General features: G+C 38.9%; 3 protein-coding genes across 7 annotated transcripts in view; 1 reads left to right on the top strand and 2 right to left on the bottom strand.

Annotated features, from left to right (window-relative positions):
- LOC310722594 (ADP/ATP translocase 3-like) lies at window positions 1-9,639 on the bottom strand. Its single transcript, XM_083535178.1, has 4 exons — window positions 9,383-9,639; window positions 5,941-6,427; window positions 5,136-5,276; window positions 1-2,966 (listed from the first exon to the last, which is right to left on the bottom strand). Exons 1-4 carry the CDS (start codon window positions 9,491-9,493, stop codon window positions 2,809-2,811), a joined length of 897 nt encoding a protein of 298 aa, XP_083391304.1. The 5' UTR covers window positions 9,494-9,639; the 3' UTR covers window positions 1-2,808.
- A 6,098-nt stretch (window positions 9,640-15,737) lies between these two features.
- aanat1 (arylalkylamine N-acetyltransferase 1) lies at window positions 15,738-18,823 on the top strand. Its single transcript, XM_083559688.1, has 3 exons — window positions 15,738-16,054; window positions 16,800-16,954; window positions 18,089-18,823. Exons 1-3 carry the CDS (start codon window positions 15,907-15,909, stop codon window positions 18,392-18,394), a joined length of 609 nt encoding a protein of 202 aa, XP_083415814.1. The 5' UTR covers window positions 15,738-15,906; the 3' UTR covers window positions 18,395-18,823.
- A 2,124-nt stretch (window positions 18,824-20,947) lies between these two features.
- LOC310736228 (inactive rhomboid protein 2-like) overlaps window positions 20,948-24,839 on the bottom strand; it is a 38,627-nt gene continuing 34,735 nt past the window's right edge. For all 5 annotated transcript variants that reach the window (XM_083559608.1, XM_083559610.1, XM_083559609.1 and 2 more), the window contains one exon: window positions 20,948-24,839. This exon is cut by the window's right edge and continues 636 nt beyond it. The gene's annotated coding sequence lies outside the window, so the exon portion shown is untranslated.

Genomic DNA, 24,839 nt, shown 5'->3' on the forward strand with positions numbered 1-24,839 from the left:
TTTGTTCATCAATAATTTAATTTATCACTTACTCAAAAACCAAACATGCACACAAACTGGAAACTGTCATCAAAGCTGCATTTACTATCCAAATAAAAAAGGGAACACTTGTTCAAATGAATCAGGACTACAGATTTCATTTGATCACCATTACTGCACCCCTAAACATCGTTTAGCTGTAATAAATGGACATTCGGTGCCACCCAGACGAGGATGGGTTCCCTTTTAAGTCTGGTTCCTCTCAAGGTTTTTTGGGAGGAAGTAATAATTGTAAACACACATTTACAATGAAAAAATTAACACGATTGTTCCTTATTTTGCCGCATTATCTGTGTAAAGATGCTTTTAGACAATGTCCATTGTTAAAAGCGCTATACAAATAAAAACGAATTGAACTGAACTTGTAGAAGTATTCCTTTTGTTCTGTCATCTGGCTCTCAATCAGCTAGTTTAGTACTAGATTTGGAGTGGAATCCAGGTTTAAATTATTACTCATGCTATGCTAGCTGGTTAAAATACATCACAATTACATAGACTAGCTAACTACATAACCTGGGCTTACATTTCACAGTACATTTCATGAAAAGCTCCTTAACAATGGATATTGAACAGTAGACTATCCAATCTTTTTAACAAACATATTTTTTCCTTTGTGTATGAGTCCTAGCAAACCGAGTCTAGCTAGTACCACTGTATACAGTGCTAAATATGATTTTAGTTATAAGGCATACAGTATTAATTATCTACAGCAATCATAGCTAATTTTAACTATATTGAAATAAATTCTATCAGTGTAAATTGGAATGAATTAGCGAACTATCGAGCGGGTTCTGTGTGTTTGCGTCCGTTTTAATTACAGCTGGACGCTATGAGGATAGTTTAGCTAACAAATAATGGAAGAATATTTGTTTACTAGTTCAATATTCTGTGATATTCATTTTTTGGGGTAACTGGTAGCATTTTTCTTGTCACATTTTAATACTACATTTCAAAGGAAGTCATTTAGAATTGTTATTTGAAGCCATATATGGTATACGAGATATTAATTTACTAGATTAACAAAAAAGATGCAAAAAGCATCTGGGCCTAAAATCCTGGACTTTGCCTGAAAATTGTTGGTACCCTTCATTAAAGAAAGAAAAACCCACAGTGGTCACTGAAATAACTTGAAACTGACAAAAGGATTAATAAATAAACATTTACTTAAAATCACAGTAAGTAATGAAAACCAGACTTTGCTTTTAAATTGTGGTTCAACAGAAGCATTTAAAAAAAATGAACTAATGAAACTGGCCTGGACAAAAATGATGGTACCCTTAGAAAAGATTGAAAAGAATTGTGAAAATAAAGTGTGCCCTGTAATTAGCGTCAAAGGTGCCTGCAAACTTGTAATCAGTCAGTCTGCCTACTGTATTTAAAGGGTAGAAAGTAGTCACTGTGCTGTCTGGTATTATGATGTGCACCACACTGAACATAGGCCACAGAAAGCTAAGGAGAGAGTTGTCTCTGGAGATTAGAAAAAAAAAATTATAGACAAGCATCTTAAAGGTTAAAGACATTAAAGACATTAAAGACATTAAGGACATTAAGAACATCTACAAGCAGATTGATGTTTCGATTAATAATATTCTGAAGTTTAAGGTCTTCAGGGCTGTAGCCAAGTGGCCGCAAATAGGAAAATTGATGACAAATTGAAGAGATGGAGAATATGAATGGTAAGAGCCCAGAACAACTTCCAAAGAGATTAGAGGTGAACTCCAAGATCAAGGTACATCAGGTTCAGATTGCACCATTCATTGCTGTTTGAGTCAAAGTGGACCTAATGGAGGAGTCAAAGTAAATCATAAAAAATAAGCGAGATTGGAATTTGCCAAAATGCATATTGACAAGCCACAAAGCTTCTGAGAAAACGTCCTTTGGACAGATGAGACAAAACTGGAGAAAATAACACTTTACCTACTTAGAAACATGAAGGAGGCTCAGTTACCCAATGGGGCTGCTTTGCAGGATCTGGCACAGAGTGTCTTGAATCTGTGTGGGGTACAATGAAATCTCAAGACAGCAAGGCATTTTGGAGTAAAATGGGTTGCCCGGGGTCAGAAAGCTTGGTCTCAGTCTCAGGAATCAGTCATGGGTCCTCCAACAGTATAATGATTCAATGACCCAGAGTTAAAACACCCAAGAATGCATTGGACTATTCTAAAGCCGCCTTCTATGAGCTTCGATCTAAATCCTATTAAACATCTGTGGAAGGAGCTGAAACATGAAGGCACCCTTCAAACCTGAGACAGCTGTAACAGTTTGCTCATGAGGATTGAGCTAAAATACCTGTGGACATTGGGAGTTACAGAAATTGCTTGATATCAGAGATTATTGCTTGATTGCAGAGAAAATATTAAATTATGAGTACCACCAATTTTGTCCAGGCCAGTTTTATTAGTTTGTTTTTTTAAATGCTTCTGTTGAACCACAATTCAAAAGCAATGTCTGATTTTAATTTTTAGTCACAGTTTTATAACTTTTGTCAGTTTTAAATGATTTCAGTGACCACTGTGGGTTTTACATAAAAAACTGTCTAATTAAATTGGAGTACAGACATTTATGACCGCAATAAGACAGCATTCTTAGAGTTTTGCTATAATAAAACACACACACACACACACACACACACACAGTAAAGCCCATTTCTGTACATGAGGTAGCCCAGAAAAGCCCGCTACTTCATTTCAAAGTGGTTTATGATGAAGTTGACTTTGGCTTTTACTTCACAGCACTTTTTCCTTCCTGCTGATGTCAGCAGGTGGATGTTCATATGATTTTCCTTATCTCATCATAAAACACTAACACCAAGGCACCTCCCATGCTTCTGAGAATATTTGACCAAGTTCCCCTATAGAAAGCGTGGACCCCTTCATCTCGAGCAATCTTCTTCCAGCAGTGCACTGTACCCGTGTATATGACGTCAGCTGCAATAACAAAAAAGCAACATGTCTGCACACCAATTTAAAACACAGTGATCAACTTGAAACAGCTCTAATTGTGTAGTTATTTCCATACTGAAGAAAACAAATGTCATTCACAATGAACTAGTAAGAAATTTGGTGCTTTGAGTACAATTCTCTCATACCGACCACTGGATGTTCAACATGGCGAACATCCAGTGGTCAGTTTGAGAAAATGGTACTCAAAGCACCAAATTTACCTGCTCTATTACAAGATACACAAATTTGTATGGCCCTGTCAAGCAGACAAAAACACAAACATGATGAATAGAACATGTGGCTTTGCATAGCTAAATGACATACAGCTGTTATCTCTTACTGTGTACTCACCTTTGTTGTCAGCTTTTTTGACAGTAATGGCTGTATGTTGAGTTGTTTTCAGAGAACAGTAAATCTGTACTGCTGTACAAGCTGCACATTGACTACTCTAAATATATCAGGTTTCAGTTCTATAGTATTGCTCCTTTAGAAGAATTACTAAAATGGTTGCTAAAATGTGAGGGGTGTACTCACTTTTGTGAGATATTGTATATACACATGCTATATTGGCATCCTGAGGTTGCTTCAGCCCCAGTCACGTCCCACCTTATGAAGATTGTGGACCTTTAAAGAAGTAGATGCCGACCCTGCAAACATCCCGAACCGTAGACTGTAGAAAGGACATTAGTCACAATCTTACATTCCAGTGCGTATGTTGGTTCTCACTCTTCAGTGTTCTGTATTGTTTGAAGTATTGTCTGTATTGTTTAAAGATCTATGATCACACTCTTGATGTCACCCAAATGAGGATGGGTTCCCCTTTTGAGTCTGGTTCCTTTCAAGGCTTCTTCCTCATAACATCTAAGGGAGTTTTTACTTGCCACAGTCACCATGGCTGCTCATCAGGGATAAATGCACACCATTCACCTTTACTCTTAAAATTCTGTAAAGCTGCTTTGAGACAATATCTGTTGTAAAAAGCGCTATAGAAATAAACTTGACTTGACCTGGCTATATTGCCAAAAGTTTGCAGACACCTGGTCATATATGGTATGGTCCCTATAATTCCCTCTACTTTTTGGAAAGATGTTTCATTAGATTTTGTAATGCGCTTGTGAACCACAAGGGTGTCAGGTACTGATGTAGGTGAGGAGGCCTGAGGTTCAGTCAGTGTTCCAAATCTTTCCAAAGGTGTTCAGTAGGGTTGAGATCAGAGCTCTCCATCAGGCCACTCGAGATTTTCCCCTCCAAACAATGTAAACCATATCTTCATGTTGCTGGTTTTGGTTTTCAAGTTAAAGTGAATGCATAATTTTATTATACTGCATCCAAAGTTCGTGTGCCTCCAGCTTTGGAGAAGAACCACATAATGGCAGAAAAGGTCAGGTGTCCCAATACTTTTGTCCAGTACTGCTTGCAACCTTGGGGTAACTATGAATAATCAACTGCCCTTCTCCTTACATGTTGCTAATGTGGCTCGTTCTTAACAACATCCGAAGGATTCGACCATTTCTGTCCACACAGGCTGCCCAGGTGCTTGTTCAGTCTCTTGTTATTTTGAGACTGGACTACTGCAACTCTCTGCTGCTAGGTCTTCCTCTGAACGCTATTCGTCCACTGCAAATGATCCAAGACGCAGCTTGTGTTCAAGTTCTTCCACACAACCCCACTGCTGCGCTCCCTCCACTAGCTTCCAGTAACTGCATGTCTACAAGGCCAAAAATTGATCGCACCATATTACCTCAGAGACCTCATCACACCTCCCATTGGACCATGCTGTCTGAGATCCTCCAGCACTGTTTGACTGGTACCACCTTCTCTCAGTTTGAGAGGTAAGTTTACTTCAAGGCTCTTCTCTGTTTTGACACCGAGGTGGTGGAATGAACTTCCCCTAGATGTCGAACAGCGGAGTCCTCGGCTCGCATCTTCAAACGACGGCTTAAAATAGCCCTTTCCATGTTTGTTTTGTAAAAATCAAGAGTTGTAGTCTGATTTATCTTAAATTTGTAATCTATTGTACCAGTGTACATTTTTCATTGCTAGAGATTCAGAGCACTTTTGTACTTCACTCTGGACAAGGGCGTCTGCCATATGCCACAAATGCAAATGTAAATGTAAATGTAACCAAATACTGACTACTACTAGTTGACTTACCCCCTTTAAGTCCTGACTGCATCATCATGCGACGACGCACTGTATCAAATGGGTAAGAGATGAATCCGGCAAGTGTAGTTACGCTCTGTGCGATCATCCAGGTCATGGCAAAGTGGATATTCTCAGGATCTGGAAATGTACCTGTACAATGGATGGATAAATTTTATACGAGCAAAACTAACTATTGAGACACTATTCATTAAATAAATAAATTATTTTGTATATCAAGGGTCACGTGCTATTTTATAAGATGATGAATAATGAGGGTGGAAGCTACACTGTTTAGTTAAGATGATACAAAATTCAGTAACTAATGATTACAAATAAAAATTTAAATGCAGTAGTATATGGTCGGTATACTAGACTTATAATAAATATTCATTTCAATGCTTACCACGTATGGGTTTAATGAGCAGTTGGCCACAAACCTTTAGACATTTTTTCATTTTTAAATTGTTTCTATTTTACAATCAATTTGACAGTAGAGAGGGGAAATGCTATTTCCAATGTATGTCCCTATGTTCGATCATTGACCCCTTAACAATTTTAAAGTGCTTGCCAGTAAAAGTGGAACGTTGGAAAAGCTAGATGCATATACTCAACCTGGCAACCTCGAGAACATGAACCACACACAGGTAATTTGTACAATCTGAATGAGGGCCCTGAAACCAGACTTGCTTGTAATTTGGTAACTTTTGGTAATTTTCCCCATGTAAATATATCATAAAACTTTTGAACTTTAGTCACCAAATGTGAATAAGGCACACAGGCTTTAACAATCCAAACGGTAAAAAAGTGCTCTCACTCTTGACAGTGTCGTAGATGCCAAAGTAAGCGGCCCTGTAGATAATGATGCCCTGCACAGACACACTAAAACCACTGTAAAGGCCTCCTGGTCCATCAGCTTTGAGTATTTTCCCAAAACAGTCTCTCAGACCGGTGAATTCCCTCTCCGCTTTCGCCTTTCCGATGTCTGCTGCCAGACGAGTGCGAGCAAAGTCTAGTGGGTAGACAACACTAAGAGATGTGGCCCCAGCAGCACCCCCTGATGCCAGGTTACCAGCAAAGTACCGCCAAAACTGCGTGCTCTGGTCCACTCCATCCAGGAATAACTTTTTGTACCTATCCTTAAAAGTGAAGTTCAGAGCCTGTGTGGGAATGTATCGGATCACGTTGGCCAGGTTGCCTCGCCAGTACGAGAGGACGCCTTGCTCTCTGGGGATGCGAATAATGCAGTCCATGAAGCCCTTGTAGCGCTTCTCTGTAACAATGTGCTTGCTGGCATGTTGTACCTATGGGTAGATTTCAGAATTCTGAAGTTAGATCTTTAGACATCTTTTAAACATCTGTGCTTTCAGTAGCAGAAAATGATTAAAGGATTTTAAAAAAAAGTGAAGGATAACTGGTGTCCCATCAACGATATATTCCAGTCTCAAGTGCAGTGTTTCTATAATAGTCTTCAAATATACTAGCAGCTACAATTAATTAATGATGAATAAATGAATGTAAAAAATAAAAATAAAATAAAAAAATTTTGGTTTAAATGATTCTAAGCATTTTTACATGATCACTTGTTTTTTGATAGCTGATTTCAAAATAAGTATATTGGCTACATTGGCAGAAATAACATTTTCATGTGCAAACTGAGTTGAAGGTCCAAATCCATGGACTGATTCCAGATCAGATTTGTTATCCAATTATCCAATCTGATGTACAAACATATTTTTATCCCGTATACAGTATATCTACATAGTCAGACATATTGCCTTTTTCTATAAGCAAATTTCTGTCATAAGTATCATGAAGAAAGGCAAGTTTGCAACCAGCCCTCATCACTTGGAAACCACATTCTGCTAGTGTGGATGGCCTCATATACACAGCCTAAAGATACACATTATTACTGCAGATGGTACTTTGGAAGGCCACTAAAAGTTTTGCACTCGACTCTCCATCCCTAGTCATTTCATAACTGCAACAAAGCAGAATTCAGGTTAAAACTATAATGAATCTTCTGTTTCTATTGTACGACTGCAAATATTTTTTTAATGATGCAACGTGATACAAATGCCAACTTGTGTCCGATACACACCTCTTTTAAATCACATCGTTAACTTTTATGCTCATGCACAGATGCGGCTTGGTGAATCTTATAATCCATAGTATGTTTTGATTGCTATATTTCAATATATCTATATTATTTACACTATTTTTTAAATATGGCTGACTGTCAAAACCAAACAGCTTTATTGTAATGATGAGGACGAATAAGCTTTGTTATTATAAAAGGTCTACCATCACAATGTAATTCACCAGACTGGTTGTGCAGGTGCATATGAGCCTTGTGTTGCACATGTGAATGTGTATATCACACTAGCCTTCCTGTTACAATACTGGTATTTGATGAGACACAGTAAACTGATCTAGTAACCTGCTGGTATGAACGGTGACTAAGTTAGGAAGTGTAAACAACTTTACAAACTGAATAAAACATTTATTTCTGTCACTGATACAGGGTAGGTTAGATAGAATATCTAAACTATACATTATCCTAGAACTGAATAGGTTCTGGGCATGTGCAGCTTTTTAGTTAGCATCATGTTACACGCTGAAGCAATTATCATAATTAAAACAAAAATACGTTTCGTTTTCAAACAGTTTAGTTGTATAATATTTGCCAATTCATTTCTGGATATTTTCGAGTTACAATGTTTGTGGATTGTGCAAAAGTTTGCCATAAGGAGGAACAAAACTTTGGCTTGAACTAGGTTATAGGCTTCTTTATGAAAGGTTATCTGCTAAGCCACAGTGTTTATATGTCAACACGGTACAGTATTTTTTATGTCAGCAAAGTTTCATTTCCTTGCACTTACTCATATACATATAAATTCATTGACATACATATTAGCACTGTAACCTATAAACAATATGCCTCTTGGATAACTTGGTATCAAAGGTTAGGTAAAAAGTAGGCAACTGATCTTCATTTCCAAAATATGACTGGTAGAAATGTCTGTATATGAGGATCTGACTATGGAAAATGTGCTTGAAAAGGATAAACATTATGTTCATTGCATTGCCCAGTAAGCGATCCAAAACCAGACTAAAGATAACTGGTTAAAGAGGATATTATGTGGATTGTCTGTATATTGAATTTTTTGTTGTTGTTGTTGTTGCTGAATTCTCTCATGTGAATAAATGAGTTTCTGTAACAGCAGCTCTGACAAGAATATAATAATATAATCGTACAAATCACAGATTTAGATTAATGTGTTCTAATATAACATTGTTTGCATTGTAACAACTCATTCACTGGGATTTTAAGTCTAATAATGAATGGATTCAAAAAATAGGTGGTTCCTCAGCTATTTGTGATGTTCAGTACATTTTCCACCATATGATAGGAAAGATGACTTTCTGCCTTCCTGTAGTATTACCTTCAAAAACAGAGTGAAACAGTGAAGCAGGTGAGTTCGTGACTGTTTACAGTTGATATAACATTACAGTGAATATAGGAACTGATTTATTTGGGGGGGATTTTAAATCCTGCTTACCAAATGGCTGTTTTTTTGGGGGGTTTTGCAACCGATATGAAATACTCTATAGATTTCTTTACCTGTATCCTGAACATACAGAATACTAGATACACTCAATTTTATCGACCTCTAGTATATCAATGTATATCTAGAAACATAGTCTTGTGTTAAACTTATTTTAGATGCATTATCCATATCAGAGGTGCCCAGTTTTTCCTACAAAGTGCCAAAAATCGAGCTTGATTACATAATATTTAAGATTAAACAAATAAATAAAAAAAACATGGCTCTGTAATCTGCTTCTGGTTCTCAGTGACACTTATAGTGAGACACAATCCTATTTATTGTACAGTTGAATTCAATGCCTAATACAGATATTCATTGGGCTCTAATGAAAAAAATATAGCTGGTTCTTATTTTTCAAGTTTTCCCCCAATGGCATTTTCCCCTTTTTCATTTCTTCTTCACAAATTCGACATGACCATAGTTTAGGTATCTCTGCTCTATAGAATCAGAACAACACAGAAATCATGAGCTACTTCCAGGTCTTGGCAGAACATCTTTGGATGCTTCATGCTAACAAACACCTTTGATCCAGGCGATCATGTTATAGTCCCCAGTATGGGGAGGAAGACACCACCCACGCGAGGGCACATGACTACTGGTTTAAGGTTTATGAGTTCAGGGTGGCGCTCTGCCACGTCGCTCACTCACCTGAAGGAGCAGTTTGACTCTCTCGAGTGGAGCTACGGCGGTTTCTGAAACAGCAGCCGCGATACAAACTGCCGTGAAGTCCTTGGCGAAGGTGACTGCGGAGACGCTCATGGTTCACTCTGTATAGCTGTAGTGCAGCAGTGTCCCACAGCAGCATGCTGCTCACCTGCAAACGCTCATGTGATGTTGGGTTGGGCGCCTCCCCCAGAATCACCATGGCGCTCCATTAGCGTTTCCAGGCGTGGAGAGAGAGACTGTGTGTGTGTGTGTGTGTGTGTGTGTTTCCTGGTTGCCCCGAATGCAGAGACTGCCAGTAGTGTACACTTAATACAGTACATTTACATTTGCGGCATTTAGCAGACGCCCTTGTCCAGAGAGACGTACAAAAGTACTTTGAGTCTCTTGCAATGAATAAATCTACACTGGTACACTAGAATCTAGAGTTTTAGCTTTTTGAAGAACTCTTTCGAGGTCTGTTCTGAGTGGAACCCATCTTGGAAAACATCTGTATGGCGCTGGTCACTGTACTGTAACTTAGTTTCAGGGTGTTACTGATCTTCTTACAGCCTCAGCCATCTTTGTGTAGAGCAACAATTCTAATTCTCAAATCCTCAGAGAGGGTTAGGTTTAGGGACCAAATTTTTACTGCTGTAATAGAAGATACACACATGGTATGGTGTGGCTTTGCATGGTTACATGACGTACAGATGTTATCACGTACAGGGTGTATTCACTTTTGTTGCCAGCTATTTGGACAGCATTGGCTGTATGTTGAGTTGTTTTCAGAGGACAGTAAATCTACCCTGCTATACAAGCTGCACATTGACTACTCTAAAATATATCTGAGCTTCATTTCTATAGTTTTGTCCATTGAGAAGATATACTAAAATGGTTCCTGAGATGTGAATGGTGGACTCACTTTTGTGTGATACTGCACACAGCCAACGTCAAGCTCAGCATACATGTTCTAGGCGAAAAAGCCTGTAACACATTTTTTCTGTAATAACAAGCAAATGTTTTTATCATTTGCAGCTTTCATTGTGTTTACATTTTAAGCCTGTTCATTTGTATGTTTCCGTGACGTAACTGAAGAAGACATTGGCGAATATTGATGATTTACCGCCACCTATTGGTGAGTGAATTTTGGATAATTCTTTATAAACATAAATGCAGTATATAGTTTGAAGCAACTGCATTTATATGGGGTTGACAAAACATGGAAATACCAGATATTGTCAATGTTTTTAAGGTTTGAAGCCAAGGGTGTGCTTGCCCATTTTCCTGCTTCTAACACATCAACATTGAGGACAAAATATTCAATTGCTGTCTTATATATCCCACCCAACCCAGCCATTAGGGGGGCACAAGCCAGTGTACTCTTAGTGCCGGTCCCAAGCCCGGGTAAATGGGGAGGGTTGCGTTAGGAAGGGCATCCAGCGTAAAACATGTGCCAAATCAAATATGCGGATCACAAATGAGAATTTCATACCGGATCGGTCGAGGCCCGGGTTAACAACGACCGCCACAGGTATCGTTAGCCGACAGGGTACCGGTGGAAATTGGGCTACTGTTGGCCGAAGGAGGAGAAGGAGAGGAGGAAGACGTCAACAGAGACGGCAGAAAAGGAGCAGTGTAGGAGAGTAGAGGTTCGGGTTGGTACTTTAAATGTTGGTACTATGACGGGTAAAGGGAGAGAGATAGCTGATATGATGGAGAGGAGAAAGGTAGATATGTTGTGTGTTCAGGAGACTAAGTGGAAAGGGAGTAAGGCCAGAAACATTGGAGGTGGGTTTAAACTGTTTTATCATGGTGTGGATGGGAAGAGAAATGGTGTAGGGGTGATTCTGAAGGAAGAGTACAGTAAGAGTGTAGTGGAGGTGAAGAGAGTTTCTGATAGGGTGATGATCGTGAAGGTGGAAGTTGAAGGGATGATGATAAATGTCATCAGTGCCTATGCTCCACAAGTTGGCTGTGAGATGGAGGAGAAGGAAAGATTCTGGAGTGAATTAGATGAAGTGGTAGATGGTGTACCTAGGAAAGAACGAAAATGTGCTTGAAAAGGATAAACATTATGTTCATTGCATTGCCCAGTAAGCGATCCAGAACCAGACTAAAGATAACTGGTTAAAGAGGATATTATGTGGATTGTCTGTATATTGAATTTTTTGTTGTTGTTGTTGTTGTTGCTGAATTCTCTCATGTGAATAAATGAGTTTCTGTAACAGCAGCTCTGACAAGAATATAATAATATAATCGTACAAATCACAGATTTAGATTAATGTGTTCTAATATAACATTGTTTGCATTGTAACAACTCATTCACTGGGATTTTAAGTCTAATAATGAATTGATTCAAAAAATAGGTGGTTCCTCAGCTATTTGTGATGTTCAGTACATTTTCCACCATATGATAGGAAAGATGACTTTCTGCCTTCCTGTAGTATTACCTTCAAAAACAGAGTGAGCACTTGGTGATTGGGGCAGACTTTAATGGGCATGTAGGTGAAGGGAACAGAGGTGATGAGGAGGTGATGGGTAGGCATGGTTTTAAGGAGAGGAATGTGGAAGGGCAGATGGTGGTAGATTTTGCTAAAAGGATGGAAATGGCAGTGGTGAACACGTATTTTAAGAAGAAGGAGGATCGTAGGGTGACGTATAAGAGTGGAGGAAGGTGCACACAGGTGGATTATCTTCTGTGTAGGAGATGCAACCTGAAGGAGATTGGAGACTGTAAGGTGTTGGCGGGGGACAGTGTAGCTAGACAGCATCGGATGGTGGTCTGTAGGATGGTTTTGGAGGCGAAGAAGAAGAGGAGGAAAGTAAGGTTTGCAAGAAGAATAAGATGGTGGAAACTGAAGGAGGAAAAGTGTAGTGTGAGGTTCAGGGAAGAGGTCAGACAGGGGCTTGGTGGTGGTGAAGAGGTGCCGGATGATTGGGCAACTACTGCAGGAGTGATGAGGGAGGCAGCTAGAAAAGTACTTGGTGTGACATCTGGAAATAGAAAGCAAGACAGGGAGACGGGGTGGTGGAATGAGGAAGTGCAGGAGAGCATTAGGGGAAAGAGGTTGGCAAAACAGAAGTGGGATCGACAGAGTGATGAGAAAAGTAGGCAGGAGTACAAGGAGATGCGGCAGCAGGTAAAAAGAGATGTGGCGAAAGCTAAGGAAAAGGCATATGAGGAACTGTATAAGAGGTTGGACACTAAGGAAGGAGAAAAGGATTTATACCGATTGGCCAGGCAGAGGGACCGAGCTGGGAAGGATGTACTGCAAGTTAGAGCAATAAAGGATGGAGAGGGAAATGTGTTGACTAGTGAGGAGAGTGTGTTGAGAAGATGGAGGGAGTATTTTGAGCAGCTGATGAATGAGGAAAATCAGAGAGAGAGAAGGTTGGAGGATGTGGAGTTGGTGAAGCCGGATGTAGATAGGATTAGTAAGGAGGAAGTGAGAGCAGCGATTAAGAGGATGAAGAATGGAAAGTCGGTTGGACCAGATGACATACCGGTAGAAGCGTGGAGATGTTTAGGAGAGATGGCAGTGGAGTTTTTAACCAGATTGTTTAACAGGATTCTGGAAGGGGAGAGGATGCCTGAGGAATGGAGAAGGAGTGTGCTGGTACCGATCTTTAAGCATAAGGGAGATGTGCAGACCTGCAGTAACTACAGGGGAATTAAGTAGATCACTCACACCATGAAGTTATGGGAAAGAGTAGTGGAAGCCAGGCTGAGAGAAGAGGTGACCATCTGTGAGCAACAGTATGGTTCATGCCGAGGAAGAGCACCACAGATGCCTTATTTGCTTTGAGGATGTTGATGGAGAAGTATAGAGAAGGACAGAAGGAGCTGCATTGTGTATTTGTGGATTTAGAGAAAGCGTACGACAGGGTGCCGAGAGAGGAGTTGTGGTATTGTATGAGGAAGTCAGGTGTGTCAGAGAAGTATGTGAGGGTGGTGCAGGACATGTATGAGGACAGTGTGACGGCAGTAAAGTGTGCAGTAGGTACGACAGACTGGTTCAGGGTGAAGGTTGGACTGCATCAAGGATCGGCCCTGAGCCCTTTCCTGTTTGCAGTGGTGATGGACAGGTTGACGGACGAGGTCAGACAGGAGTCTCCCTGGACTATGATGTTTGCAGATGATATTGTGATTTGTGGTGAGAGTAGAGAGCAGGTTGAGAAGAGCCTGGAGAGGTGGAGATATGCGCTGGAGAAAAGGGGAATGAAAGTCAGTAGGAGTAAGACAGAGTACATGTGTGTGATTGAGAGGGAGGGCAGTGGAGTGATGCGGTTGCAGGGAGAAGAGGTGGAGAAGGTGGAGGAGTTTAGGTACCTGGGGTCAACAGTGCAAAGTAATGGAGAGTGTGTAAGAGAAGTAAAGAAAAAAGTGCAGGCAGGGTGGAGTGGGTGGAGAAGAGTGACAGGAGTGATTTGTGATAGAAGAGTATCTGCAAGAATGAAATGGAAAGTTTATAGGACTGTGGTGAGACCTGCGATGTTGTATGGATTAGAGACAGTGGCATTGAGTAAAAGACAGGAGGTGGAGCTGGAGGTAGCAGAGCTGAAGATGTTGACGTTTTCGTTGGGAGTGACGAGGATGGACAAGATTAGAAATGAGTTTATTAGAGGGACAGCACATGTAGGATGTTTTGGTGACAAAGTGAGGGAGGCGAGATTGAGATGGTTTGGACATGTGCAGAGAAGGGACATGAATTATATTGGTAGAAAAATGCTGAAGATGGAGCCACCAGGTAGGAGGAAAAGAGGAAGGCCAAGGAGGAGGTTCATGGATGTGGTGAGGGAAGACATGCAGGTAGTTGGTGTGAAAGAGGCAGATATAGAGGACAGGGTGGTATGGAGACGGATGATCCGCTGTGGCGACCCCTAATGGGAGCAGCCGAAAGAAGAAGAAGAAGAAGATATATCCCACCCACTAACAGGTGCCATGGTGGAGAGATAATCAGTGGTATTCACCTGCCAGTTGTCATAATGTTATGCCTCATCTATATACAGTGCATCCAGAAAGTATGAGCACAATGAGCACATAGCATAGAACCCCTTTTAGCGCTGATCTTGAAAATAAAATAACTTGCATATAACCCTGAACCCTGACTAGAATATTTTAGCCAGTTCTGCCTTGTCTGTATAGACTTTATCAGCCACCAAGCACCTTCCTGATCTTCATTCTCAAAATCAGGTCAAGAAAAAACCACAAGATGTACTACTGTAAAAAAAAACAACAACAACCATACCAGCAGTTTAAATCATGTACAGATGTGTAAAATGTTCTAATTACAACACATTTTCCACAGAATAGTTCAGATTAAATGTTCTTATTGGTCTTAAAAACAAGTGAAATAAAGAAAAGTGACTGATACCGATACCTAAAATATCATAACACTTTTTGAAATATGCACTATTTATTGTGCATTAAATTATGTACGCATATATGCATGCTGATTACGCAGAATTTGTTTGCTTCTATACTGTTCCTATAAAGATTCATATAGACCATATTATATTCTATATATCATGCAACTGCAAGAGCTAAATGATACAGTTTTGCTTGCATTGTATTGGTTTTCGTCTATTTGATTATTGCATAATTGCATTTATATTATAACCAACATAAGTGCTGATTTTTTTCCTATGCCTTATGTTTAGGCCAACACTAAATAATTTCATTATTGGCCATATCATTCATATAATCATATATGAATTATTTAATTTATATAATGTCATTATTATCAAATTATTGTCCAACAACAATAATTTTCCTCACAGGATCAATAAAGTATATCCAAGTCTAAGTCTAACACAATACGGTTTATTTTAGTACAAACAAAAATAAGATGTTAATAAGTACTTTGGGTAAGATTTTGAAAAGAATCCTTTTACCCTGTTAATGTGTTCAGTCTACAACTTGTAGATATAATAATTGAATGACAATAGTTAATATTGTGACCAATGGTTTTCTTTGTATGATATGAACCAACACTTTGAGGATTATGATCTGTATGATATTTTGGGGGATGTGTTTTAACAGTAAAAAAGCTGCAAAAAAAAGAGTCAAAAAAGTGTCCAACCTTTTGCAATTTGGCCTTCCATCACATTTTATGTGTTCATGTTAGTATATCACTAATTAGCACTTTAGTAATGAATGCTATCTGCATGCAATCAGTGAGATAGAGAGAAAGAGAGAGAAAGCATTGCTTGTTCCGTTATTCCGTTTTAATTACAGCTTGAAACATTATGCAGGGAATTAAAATGCACAATGCGACAGTAAGCTGCCTATTATCGGTGACTAAACGGCGCTTTAAGCGGGCTGAGGCTATAAATGTGCGCTCACGCGCCGCACCGCAGCTCACTTTCTGCACGCGCACGCATCACGCGCTCGTGCTGTTGAACGCAACACGATACCTTACGATACTATTCGATACAACACAAAAATAAAATACACGTCGGGTTCACACGCTTGTGTAAAGTAATCATTAGAAGTAGTAGGTTTGCCGGACACTTGAAGTGGAAGCATGTCCACGGTGAGCGCGCTGCCGTTCTTCAAACCCCTGCACGCGCCCGTGTCGATCTCGCGACAGCGGCGTCACACTCTACCGGCCAGCGAGTTCCGCTCCCTGAACACCGAGGACGCGATCAGTGTGTTCGAGATCGAGAAAGAGGGTGAGTCACACACCACACTTTCCACAACATCTCTTCATGCTGGCTTTATAGAAATAAATGTCATTCATGAAACCATCCTTAAACTTTATCTCATTCACTTATTTCACTTTAATTTTGTTGTTGTTGTGTAATTTTGGAAGGGAAAACACTCAACAACACATACAAGCATGCAAAAGAGAAGAAATGCATTTCACATAGGAATAGAACTGAATTTTAATTAAAATACACTTGTCATTAAATGTATAAAGTATTCATACAAACAAATGTGTTTCAAAAGTACACAGAAATTGTTTTCTGTAAAAAAGAAAAGCACATTTATTGCTCCAAAAACTATGATGTATGTTGTTGTAATATACCTGTATATTAAGCAATTATTACTGAATGCATAAATGAAACATCCAGGTTGGAAATGTAAGTGCTTTGAGATTTTTCTAACAAAATAAATAAAAATAAATATAATACCCCAAAAAAAGCATTTTGGGGTAAATGCTTTTTTTGGTTGGATTTTGCATTGGCACAACCAACTCACAATGGACCACAAACTCACCATTTATGTACTGTAATTGTATGTATATATATATATATATATATATATATATATATATATATATATATATATATATATATATATATGTATGTATGTATGTATGTATGTATGTATGTATGTATATACATTGAACATTCAAGGTTATAAGAATTAGTACCTGTTGTACATAGCACTAATTAAGCCATGTGCTTTTCTCAGCATTCATCTCTGTATCTGGCGAATGTCCACTCCACCTGGATGAGGTGCGTCACTTTCTCACCCTCTGCCCCGAGCTGTCTCTCGGCTGGTTTGTGGAAGGCAGGCTTGTCGCCTTCATCATCGGTTCGTTGTGGGACCAGGAGCGTCTCGCTGCAGTGAGTGCACACTGACACAACAGCAAAGAGCAGAAACATTCAAACATTTCAGAATGATATAACAATTGACAGCCAGCACTGTGGTTAAGAAAGGACATTTAAGTACATGTAAGTAAAGATGTAAGCAAAAAAACAAAACGCCAAAAAAATAGCAGATATGACTACAGTGTCACAACAAGTGCACAACTGATACAAGCACACTAGAACATATAGTTACCTGGTTTATGCAGGCACTTATTCAAACTTCCGTTGTCCCTAATAAGGGACACAAAATTATACAAACCTGCAGGGTTTGACATGGTCATCATTTCAGCAATCGATGAGTTGAGTTTATAAAGCACATACAGACAGACAGACATTTTTTTCAATCTGTTTAAGAGTAGATTACCGGTGTTTTTAAAGGTGTGCAAGATTTATAAGCGGATTTATACCTTATAGTAGCCTGAATAAAAAGTTGAAGATAAAATGTTTGTACAGAAGACAAATGACTTGGAATGAATAAACATATAACAAACAAAGCTTAGCAAAACACTTCAGAATAATGACTAATTAGGCCAGATTGCTCTGGGAAGAAAAACAAAATGTCCCAGGTGTGCATAACATTTCATAATAGGACAATCTTTAGATTTCTTCGCAGGGATTTCTACAGGAACCCTTTTCTCCACATATAGCAATTGCAGCAGTTCAGAAACTTGGTACTGTCTGTGAACACAAAAGGTAATCGGGATATTAGGAAAGGTTTTGCAAGCCTGGTGCTTGCAAAATTACAGTAAACAATATCGGTGAAGTATCCTACATCTAAATAATAAATAAAAAATAAAATCCTGTCTGATTTTCTATCAAGTTTATCCAGGCGTAACTAAAATGGATTGTTTCACAGAAGGAACCTTTATGGGGTTCAGGGTTTCACAGGGACATTTGCATAAAAAAGCTTTATTTAACAAAGCTAATCATTGACATGGGGAAGGATTTCCATTGGGAAACGTCTCCAGTGTCAGTTCTTTTGTGTTTTCTGCTTTTTTGAAAAGCCGTGAAATGACTTCTTGTACTTACCACCCAAAGGTCAAGTGTCCTGACTTCATCTTGAGACCATTTCAGGAAGTAACACTTCAATCCCCTTTTGTTTCCATACAGGAAGCTTTGACGCTTCACAAACCTCAGGGCACCACGGTCCATATCCACGTTCTGGCGGTACATCGTACCTTCCGGCAGCAGGGCCGAGGGTCCATCCTGATGTGGCGCTACTTGCAGTACCTGCGCTGTCTGCCATACGTGCGTCGTGCCGTTCTCATGTGCGAGGATTTCCTCGTGCCCTTCTACCAGAAGTCTGGCTTCAAGGTCCAGGGCCCATGTGAGATCACAGTGGGGCCGCTGACCTTCACCGAGATGCAGTACGCCGTGCGGGGCCACGCCTTCATGCGCCGCAACAGCGGATGCTAAGGTTTTAACCAGTATTAGTCAGCATCAGTTTGTGCACATTTGTGTGAAAAAAAAAGAAAAAGAAAAGGAGAAAAAGAAAGAAAGAAATCCTTCAGATTTTCACCTTCATATCAGCTGGGGTCATGATGCATTTTAATGTCAATGTTATATTTTGTTAAATCTTGAAAATGTTGTTTTGTTCTTTACATGTGAGCACTTTTAATTTATTTTTCTATCATTTTTTTTTACAATCTGTTCATTGTCTGAAAGGAGGCAATGGTGGTAAAGAGGAAAACAAAAAAAATTCACAAATTATCGTCATATCACTATTGTGATGTCATTTGTCCTTGGTCATTCAGCTTTAGTGATATTTCAGCCTTGAGTGTTGTTAAGTGTCTTGTGGTTTCTCAAGATTGTTTCTGGCGACGTATTAAAGCAGCATTGACTTGACACCCTGCTACTGTGCTCTCTTTGTAACTAATCAAAAACCTAGAACAAGTAACACAAGTTCACTAAGGACAACACATAGACAGGTTCCAAATCCTGTTAGGTGACAGGTATTTTTAGATCCTGAGGAACTGGCTAAGATCCTCAAAGCTAAGAGGAAATCTAAGAAAGATATCACTTCCTAAGTTAACCAAAAAATTGCTAAGTCAGGATATGTTAATACTGGTCGTTCTCCGTCATATTTAGCTCTAGTAGATGTAGTTTGTTTTGCCTTAGGGAGCATTTCAGCCCACTTTGGTCCAAGTAAGCTTTCTAAAACCTCATTCTGTAATTTGTCTTTTGTGGTAAACATCCACCACCTTTGCCTCTGTGGAGTCTTGAATCAAGACATCTATGATTTTGTACATGTTTTGTAAATAGAGAAATAATAAAGAAAAAAAATCATCACTATTTTTGCTTCACTATTTTTCATACTGTAGAATAGAACACAAAGTTACCAATAACCCCCCATATTGAACATAAGCACATACAGAACATAATAAAAACGTACACAACTCTACACTAACATACTCATACTAACAAAGTGTCTCATGGCCTTCATTTGCCTACTGCAAAGTGATTGGCTCTTAAAACTTGTGACATCATAACACTAACCAAAAAATATAATTTTCCAGCTCAAGATTTCCGAACTACATACTATATAATACTGTATTAATGTGAAATAAAAGCCCAATTCCAAAAAGAATGCAATGATTTGCAAATCTACTAAAGCCATATTCACAATAAAACAAAAAAGCATATGTTTAAACTGAGGATATATATAATTTTAAGTAAAAAATAAGGTCATTTTAAATTTGATGGCTGCAACACATAAAAAAAAAAACTTAGCACAGGCTAATGTTTACCACTGTGTAACATCATGTCTTCTGTCTGTATACATCTGGCGACTGAGGAGACTAGTTGCTGAGGTTTTTGGGATAAGAATGTTGTCCCAAATGTGTCTGATACAGGATTGTAACTGTGCGAATGTTCCGGGTGTTCTTTGTTGTGTTTTTCGTTTTTTATGATGCACCAAATGTATTGAAATGTTAAAAGGTCTAGACTGCAGGCAGGCCAGTTCAGCACCTGGACTCTTCTACTATGAAGTCATGCTATTGTAATAGATGCCATATGCAGTTAGCATTGCCTTTTTCAAACATGCAAGGCCTTCCCTGAAAAATAAATTTTTTGCTCTAAAACCTGTATATATGGTTCGGCATTGATGGAGCCTTTCTGAATGTGCAAGGCTCGTCATTTCACAGGCACTAACGCAGTCAATATGACCGAGTGCTTATAAGAAGCAAAATGGTCCCAATCCTCTTTAGTCTGGATGGCATGGTTTCCAAAAATAAATTTTGATTCTTCTGACCACAGAACAGTTTTCCACTTTGAATCAGTACAATTTAAAATGAGCTTTTGTTGAGTATGGCAGCGTTTCTGGATCATTTTCACACATGCCTTCTTCTTTGCATGATAGAGATTTAACCTGTATTTCTGGATGACTTGGCAAACTGTGTTCACGGACAATGATTTCTCAAGTTGTTGAGCCTTTAAAAGCACTGCTGTCTAAGGGCCCGAAGATCATGGCGTCCAATATCGATTTTTGCCCGTCACATTCTTTGAAACGTTTGATATTATGTACTGTAAATGATAATATTGCAAAACAGTTGAATGTCATGTTAAACATTATTTGAAATCTTTCCACAATTTGTAGACAGTCTTTGGTGACACTCTGCCCCTCTAAGAAACACTATTTAGACCCAATCATCTAACTGACCTGTTGTCAATTAACCTCATTAGTTGCAAAATGTTACTTACTTTTTCCAGACTTTTGTTAGCCTGTCCCAATTTTTTTTGAGAAGTGTTGCAGCCATCGGATTCTAAAAGACCTTATTTTTTTTCTTAAATTGGTACATTTCCTCAGTTTAAACATGTTATGTCTTCTATATTGCACTGTGGATAAAATATGGGTTCATACGATTTGCAAATCATTACATTGCTTTTATTTACATTTAACAATGTAAAGTTTACACAGTGCCCCAACTGGAAATTGGTGTTGTATGTAAAATCCAAAAAAATAGGGGCATATTTAAATGTTTACAAAAATTTAATGCTCGATTGTTCATATAAATATAACAGAGTAAATACATGAATCAGTTAATCAAGTACACAAGTTTTGGTCTGGTACATATAAACACACCACATAACATTTCATTTCTAAAATAAATGTAAAGATCCTCCACTCCTTTTTTATTTAGATTTTTAATAAGGCACAGTACAATTTCATAAAAAAAAAAAATAGATTTCAAACCAGAAATGTAATGGCGGTTTGATTTTTTTTGTGTGTTTTTAAATATACAAAAGTGATATAGTACACTTATAAAACAATACATTCGAGTTATTTGAAAAACAGTTATGTAAACTCTTGAGTCCACCCAGAAAATCAAGTGTTGCCCCAAACAGGATGTACCATTATATGGCGCGTTCCAAACAGTAACCTGTATGACACAGGTTGGAACATCGAGTTCTCATCTACATTGCTGTGCGTGGCGGCCAAACAGCAACGAGGCGTTGGCAGCGTGTCTTCTGTTGTCAGTTCTGTAAACCAGCTTTGCTGCACTGCGCTGGTGATTCAACGTGACTAATCAAAGCCTGTCGTCTTGAGATCATCACAGACAGACAATCTATTTCAGTCATTGGCTTCTCTCTATATAAGCCAGGCCTCAATAATTCCAAGGCCGTAGTGTCTCATCACCAGACATGAGTGAGAATGCTGGACAGTCGAACGCTCAGCTAATATTATTTGTAAAAACCTACGGTGACTCAATTTTATATTTAAAGGAGTAACGTTAAGAGTTAAGAACGGCACACGATATCGTTCATATTCCTCATTATGAGAAAGGAACCGTTCAATGAAATGGCAATAAAAATGCATAATGAACACGTTAAGAATTAAATTGGTTGTAATATTAGGAAAATAATCAATGATCATGCGGTGATACGTCCCTGTTGGTGGTAGATCCTTTTCCTTGAACACATCCTACAATGTTCAGCAAATTTTTTCCGTAGCAATTTGCTGATGCTAACAACGTTTCATTCATTTCAAATCAACAAGGGGTCAAATTTACCCATTTAATATTACGGAACGTCTTTGAAACAAGTTCTTGTTGACGATTGCGGTTTTAACAGCTATGAATAGTTGCCTTTTCTTCTTGTTTCCCTCAAGGCAACGTCCCCTTTGCTGAAGTCGTGTCAGAAAAGCTAACACGGAAAACTAAATAAACTTCTCCTTTTAAAAAAAAACCCACATGAAGCGATTATACAAGTATAAACGATGACAAATTAGAGCATGCGACTTTTAATATAAACCTGACTATAAAGCAATTCAAAGCAAATTCTGGCAAAACACTATCATAGGGAATATTTTAAAGAGTTATAACTACCTCCACTTTGAGAAGCTCGGGAACTATTGTGAGTAAACAGACATCTCGTACTCACTGAGTGTTTGAAACAATGACGGCTAATAAATCGGTCATGAAGGGGGGGGGGGGGGGGGGGGGTCCTTCCTGTATAAAAAGTCATCCAGTGAAGACAAATATATGGCCTTTTTTGTCAAACATAACTTTGATATAAAAACCTGAGGAACCTGTAATATGACCATTTTATTATGGTACATCTGTACACCGCTGTTGGCACTTCATTACACCATTAGGCTAATATGTTCCCATTAGCTACAAGTCATTCTACGTTTCTTTTTCGTCTGAAGGCAACTTTTATAAAAGTCTTTGAGACTTGGCAACATTGCGATCCAAATCAAAAGAAGTATACTACATAATTAAAGGTTTGTGGCTACTTGACCATTATGGCTTCCCATACCGTTGCCACAAAGTTGGAAGCGCACAAGTATCCAGGATGCATATTGTAGGTTGTGCTAATAAGATTTCTCTTCAACAAAAATCTAAGCGAGATCCATGGAGACAAGTTTGCCAAGAGTTGTAGTGAAAGTCAAGTGTCGAGCACAGAGCCAAGATCTCAATCCCACAATTGCCACCAGTGGAAGATTATTATAAGAGCAAACACGGGGATTAAATCTGGAAAAAGTCGTACAACAAGCACTAGCCCTGCTGCTCAGATCTTTGCAAACCTTTGGCCATATAGTATACATAATAAACTCGATCAGTGGGAAGGTCTGTGCAATTCCTTGTCCCAAGTGACACAAAGGCAAAGTTGCTGTAGTTGTAGTAGCAACTGTAGTAACCCCCAGTGTCTTTAGAGTTAAACATGGACAGTTACAGATGTATTTGAGAGATACTCCAGATACTCCCAACCTAATCTCTAACCACTGAAAATGTACTGCATGGGCTTTTTCCTCACTTAACAACGTAAACCTGTTTACTTGACGGCGTAAAAAGGACAGCTGCTGATTTGCGTGTGTAAAAATATGAAATCTTAAATTGCAACACCCTAGGGTTTTTAACATTCTCAGCGGTCTCTGCCTACACCAGACATATGTGCATAATCACAGCACGTTTTCAATTCACTCCTACATAACAGAAAATGCTCCATAGATAATGGCAGAGCGAAAGCCAGGCTGCCCCTCCTGGGCCCCTGAGCAAGTCCCTTTAACCCCAAAGCTGCTGGGTTATACTCTTAAATATACTTTAGAAAGAGATTTTTGGGGGTTAACTTTGCAGTCACATTGATCCTGTTTGGATTCGATTCCAAAATACAATAAAAGTAATTTCCTGTTTACAATAATTCCATCTATTTTCTACAATCATTCAACAATTAGATCCTAAGCTAAAGCTTGGCGGAAATTTCAGGCTGCCAGGAAACAAGCTTTAAGTCCCTGAATGACATGTAAACAACATCTCCGTGTTACAAACGGAAAGGAACCCGGAGAAGAATAACCGTACTGCGCATTTTCCCTCACCCTTGTTTAGATCTGCGCTTCAGCCAGTGATTTTTATATCAATCTCACAAGCCATCGATCTCTCATTCTTGCATCATGCACAGATGAATGGAAAACTTTTAGCGGAATATGACCTTGTTGTGATCTTGACCCTGTTTGGATCAATTCCAAAATCCTACTAAACAGCACCTTCCCTGGTCGCTCTGGTTGCATCCTTAAGGGTGCATTTTATATACATTTTGTCACAACCTTTGCAATAGTAACATAAATGTAGTGAGGTTTCAGGTACATGACTGGACCTTAAGGACCACTCTTGTACCTTAAAGTAGGTCTTAAAGGTTTACTACATACAAATTATGTACTATTTTGATTACCAAGTAGCAAGCAGCAAAAAAAGTATACTTTCTTGTTTCCAGTTTGAAACCCCCAGGTTTCAAACTCGGATCTTGAGCTTAGTGCCTATGTGGAGTTCGACAGATGGCCACCAGTTGCTTCCAGGTTCTTAAGGTTCCTCCCACCATGACAACAGATACAGGAAGATTGCTCTAATATGTAAAAGATAAGACTGCAATCCCACCCGGAACATATTCCTGTGCTTCCTCTTTACACTGAAGGTTCCTGGGGTAGGCGCTGAATCCCTCCTGACCAGCAGAAATTACTGCAGGCGACTGATTAATTAATGCAACACCGCACATCTTATCCATATCGACCTTGCAACAATGGAGCAACAGAGTTTTGTGGTACTGGAATGATTATAATTATTATTTTTTTTACTATGTTAGCAACAAATTACCACAAATATCTTTCTCGGAAAAAGATTCCCACCTTACCATATGGTGGATAGAGTTTAGGTTTAATAACGCTGGCGTATTACTAAACACAAAAGGCAGCACTCCATATCCTCTACCGTGTTTTACAGTCCGGAACCATGGCACCCGCATGTCATATCAATAAAATGCTAGTTTAAGGCAAGGTGAGACATACCCTGATGTAGTGTCAATAAGAAATTTGTGCATGACTCTAAATATTGAAGCTTAAAGTCCTGCAGTAGAAGTCCCCAAAAAAACA

This window comes from Silurus aristotelis (assembly GCF_946808225.1).
Source record: "Silurus aristotelis genome assembly, chromosome: 2".
Classification (NCBI taxonomy): Eukaryota; Metazoa; Chordata; class Actinopteri; order Siluriformes; family Siluridae; genus Silurus; species Silurus aristotelis.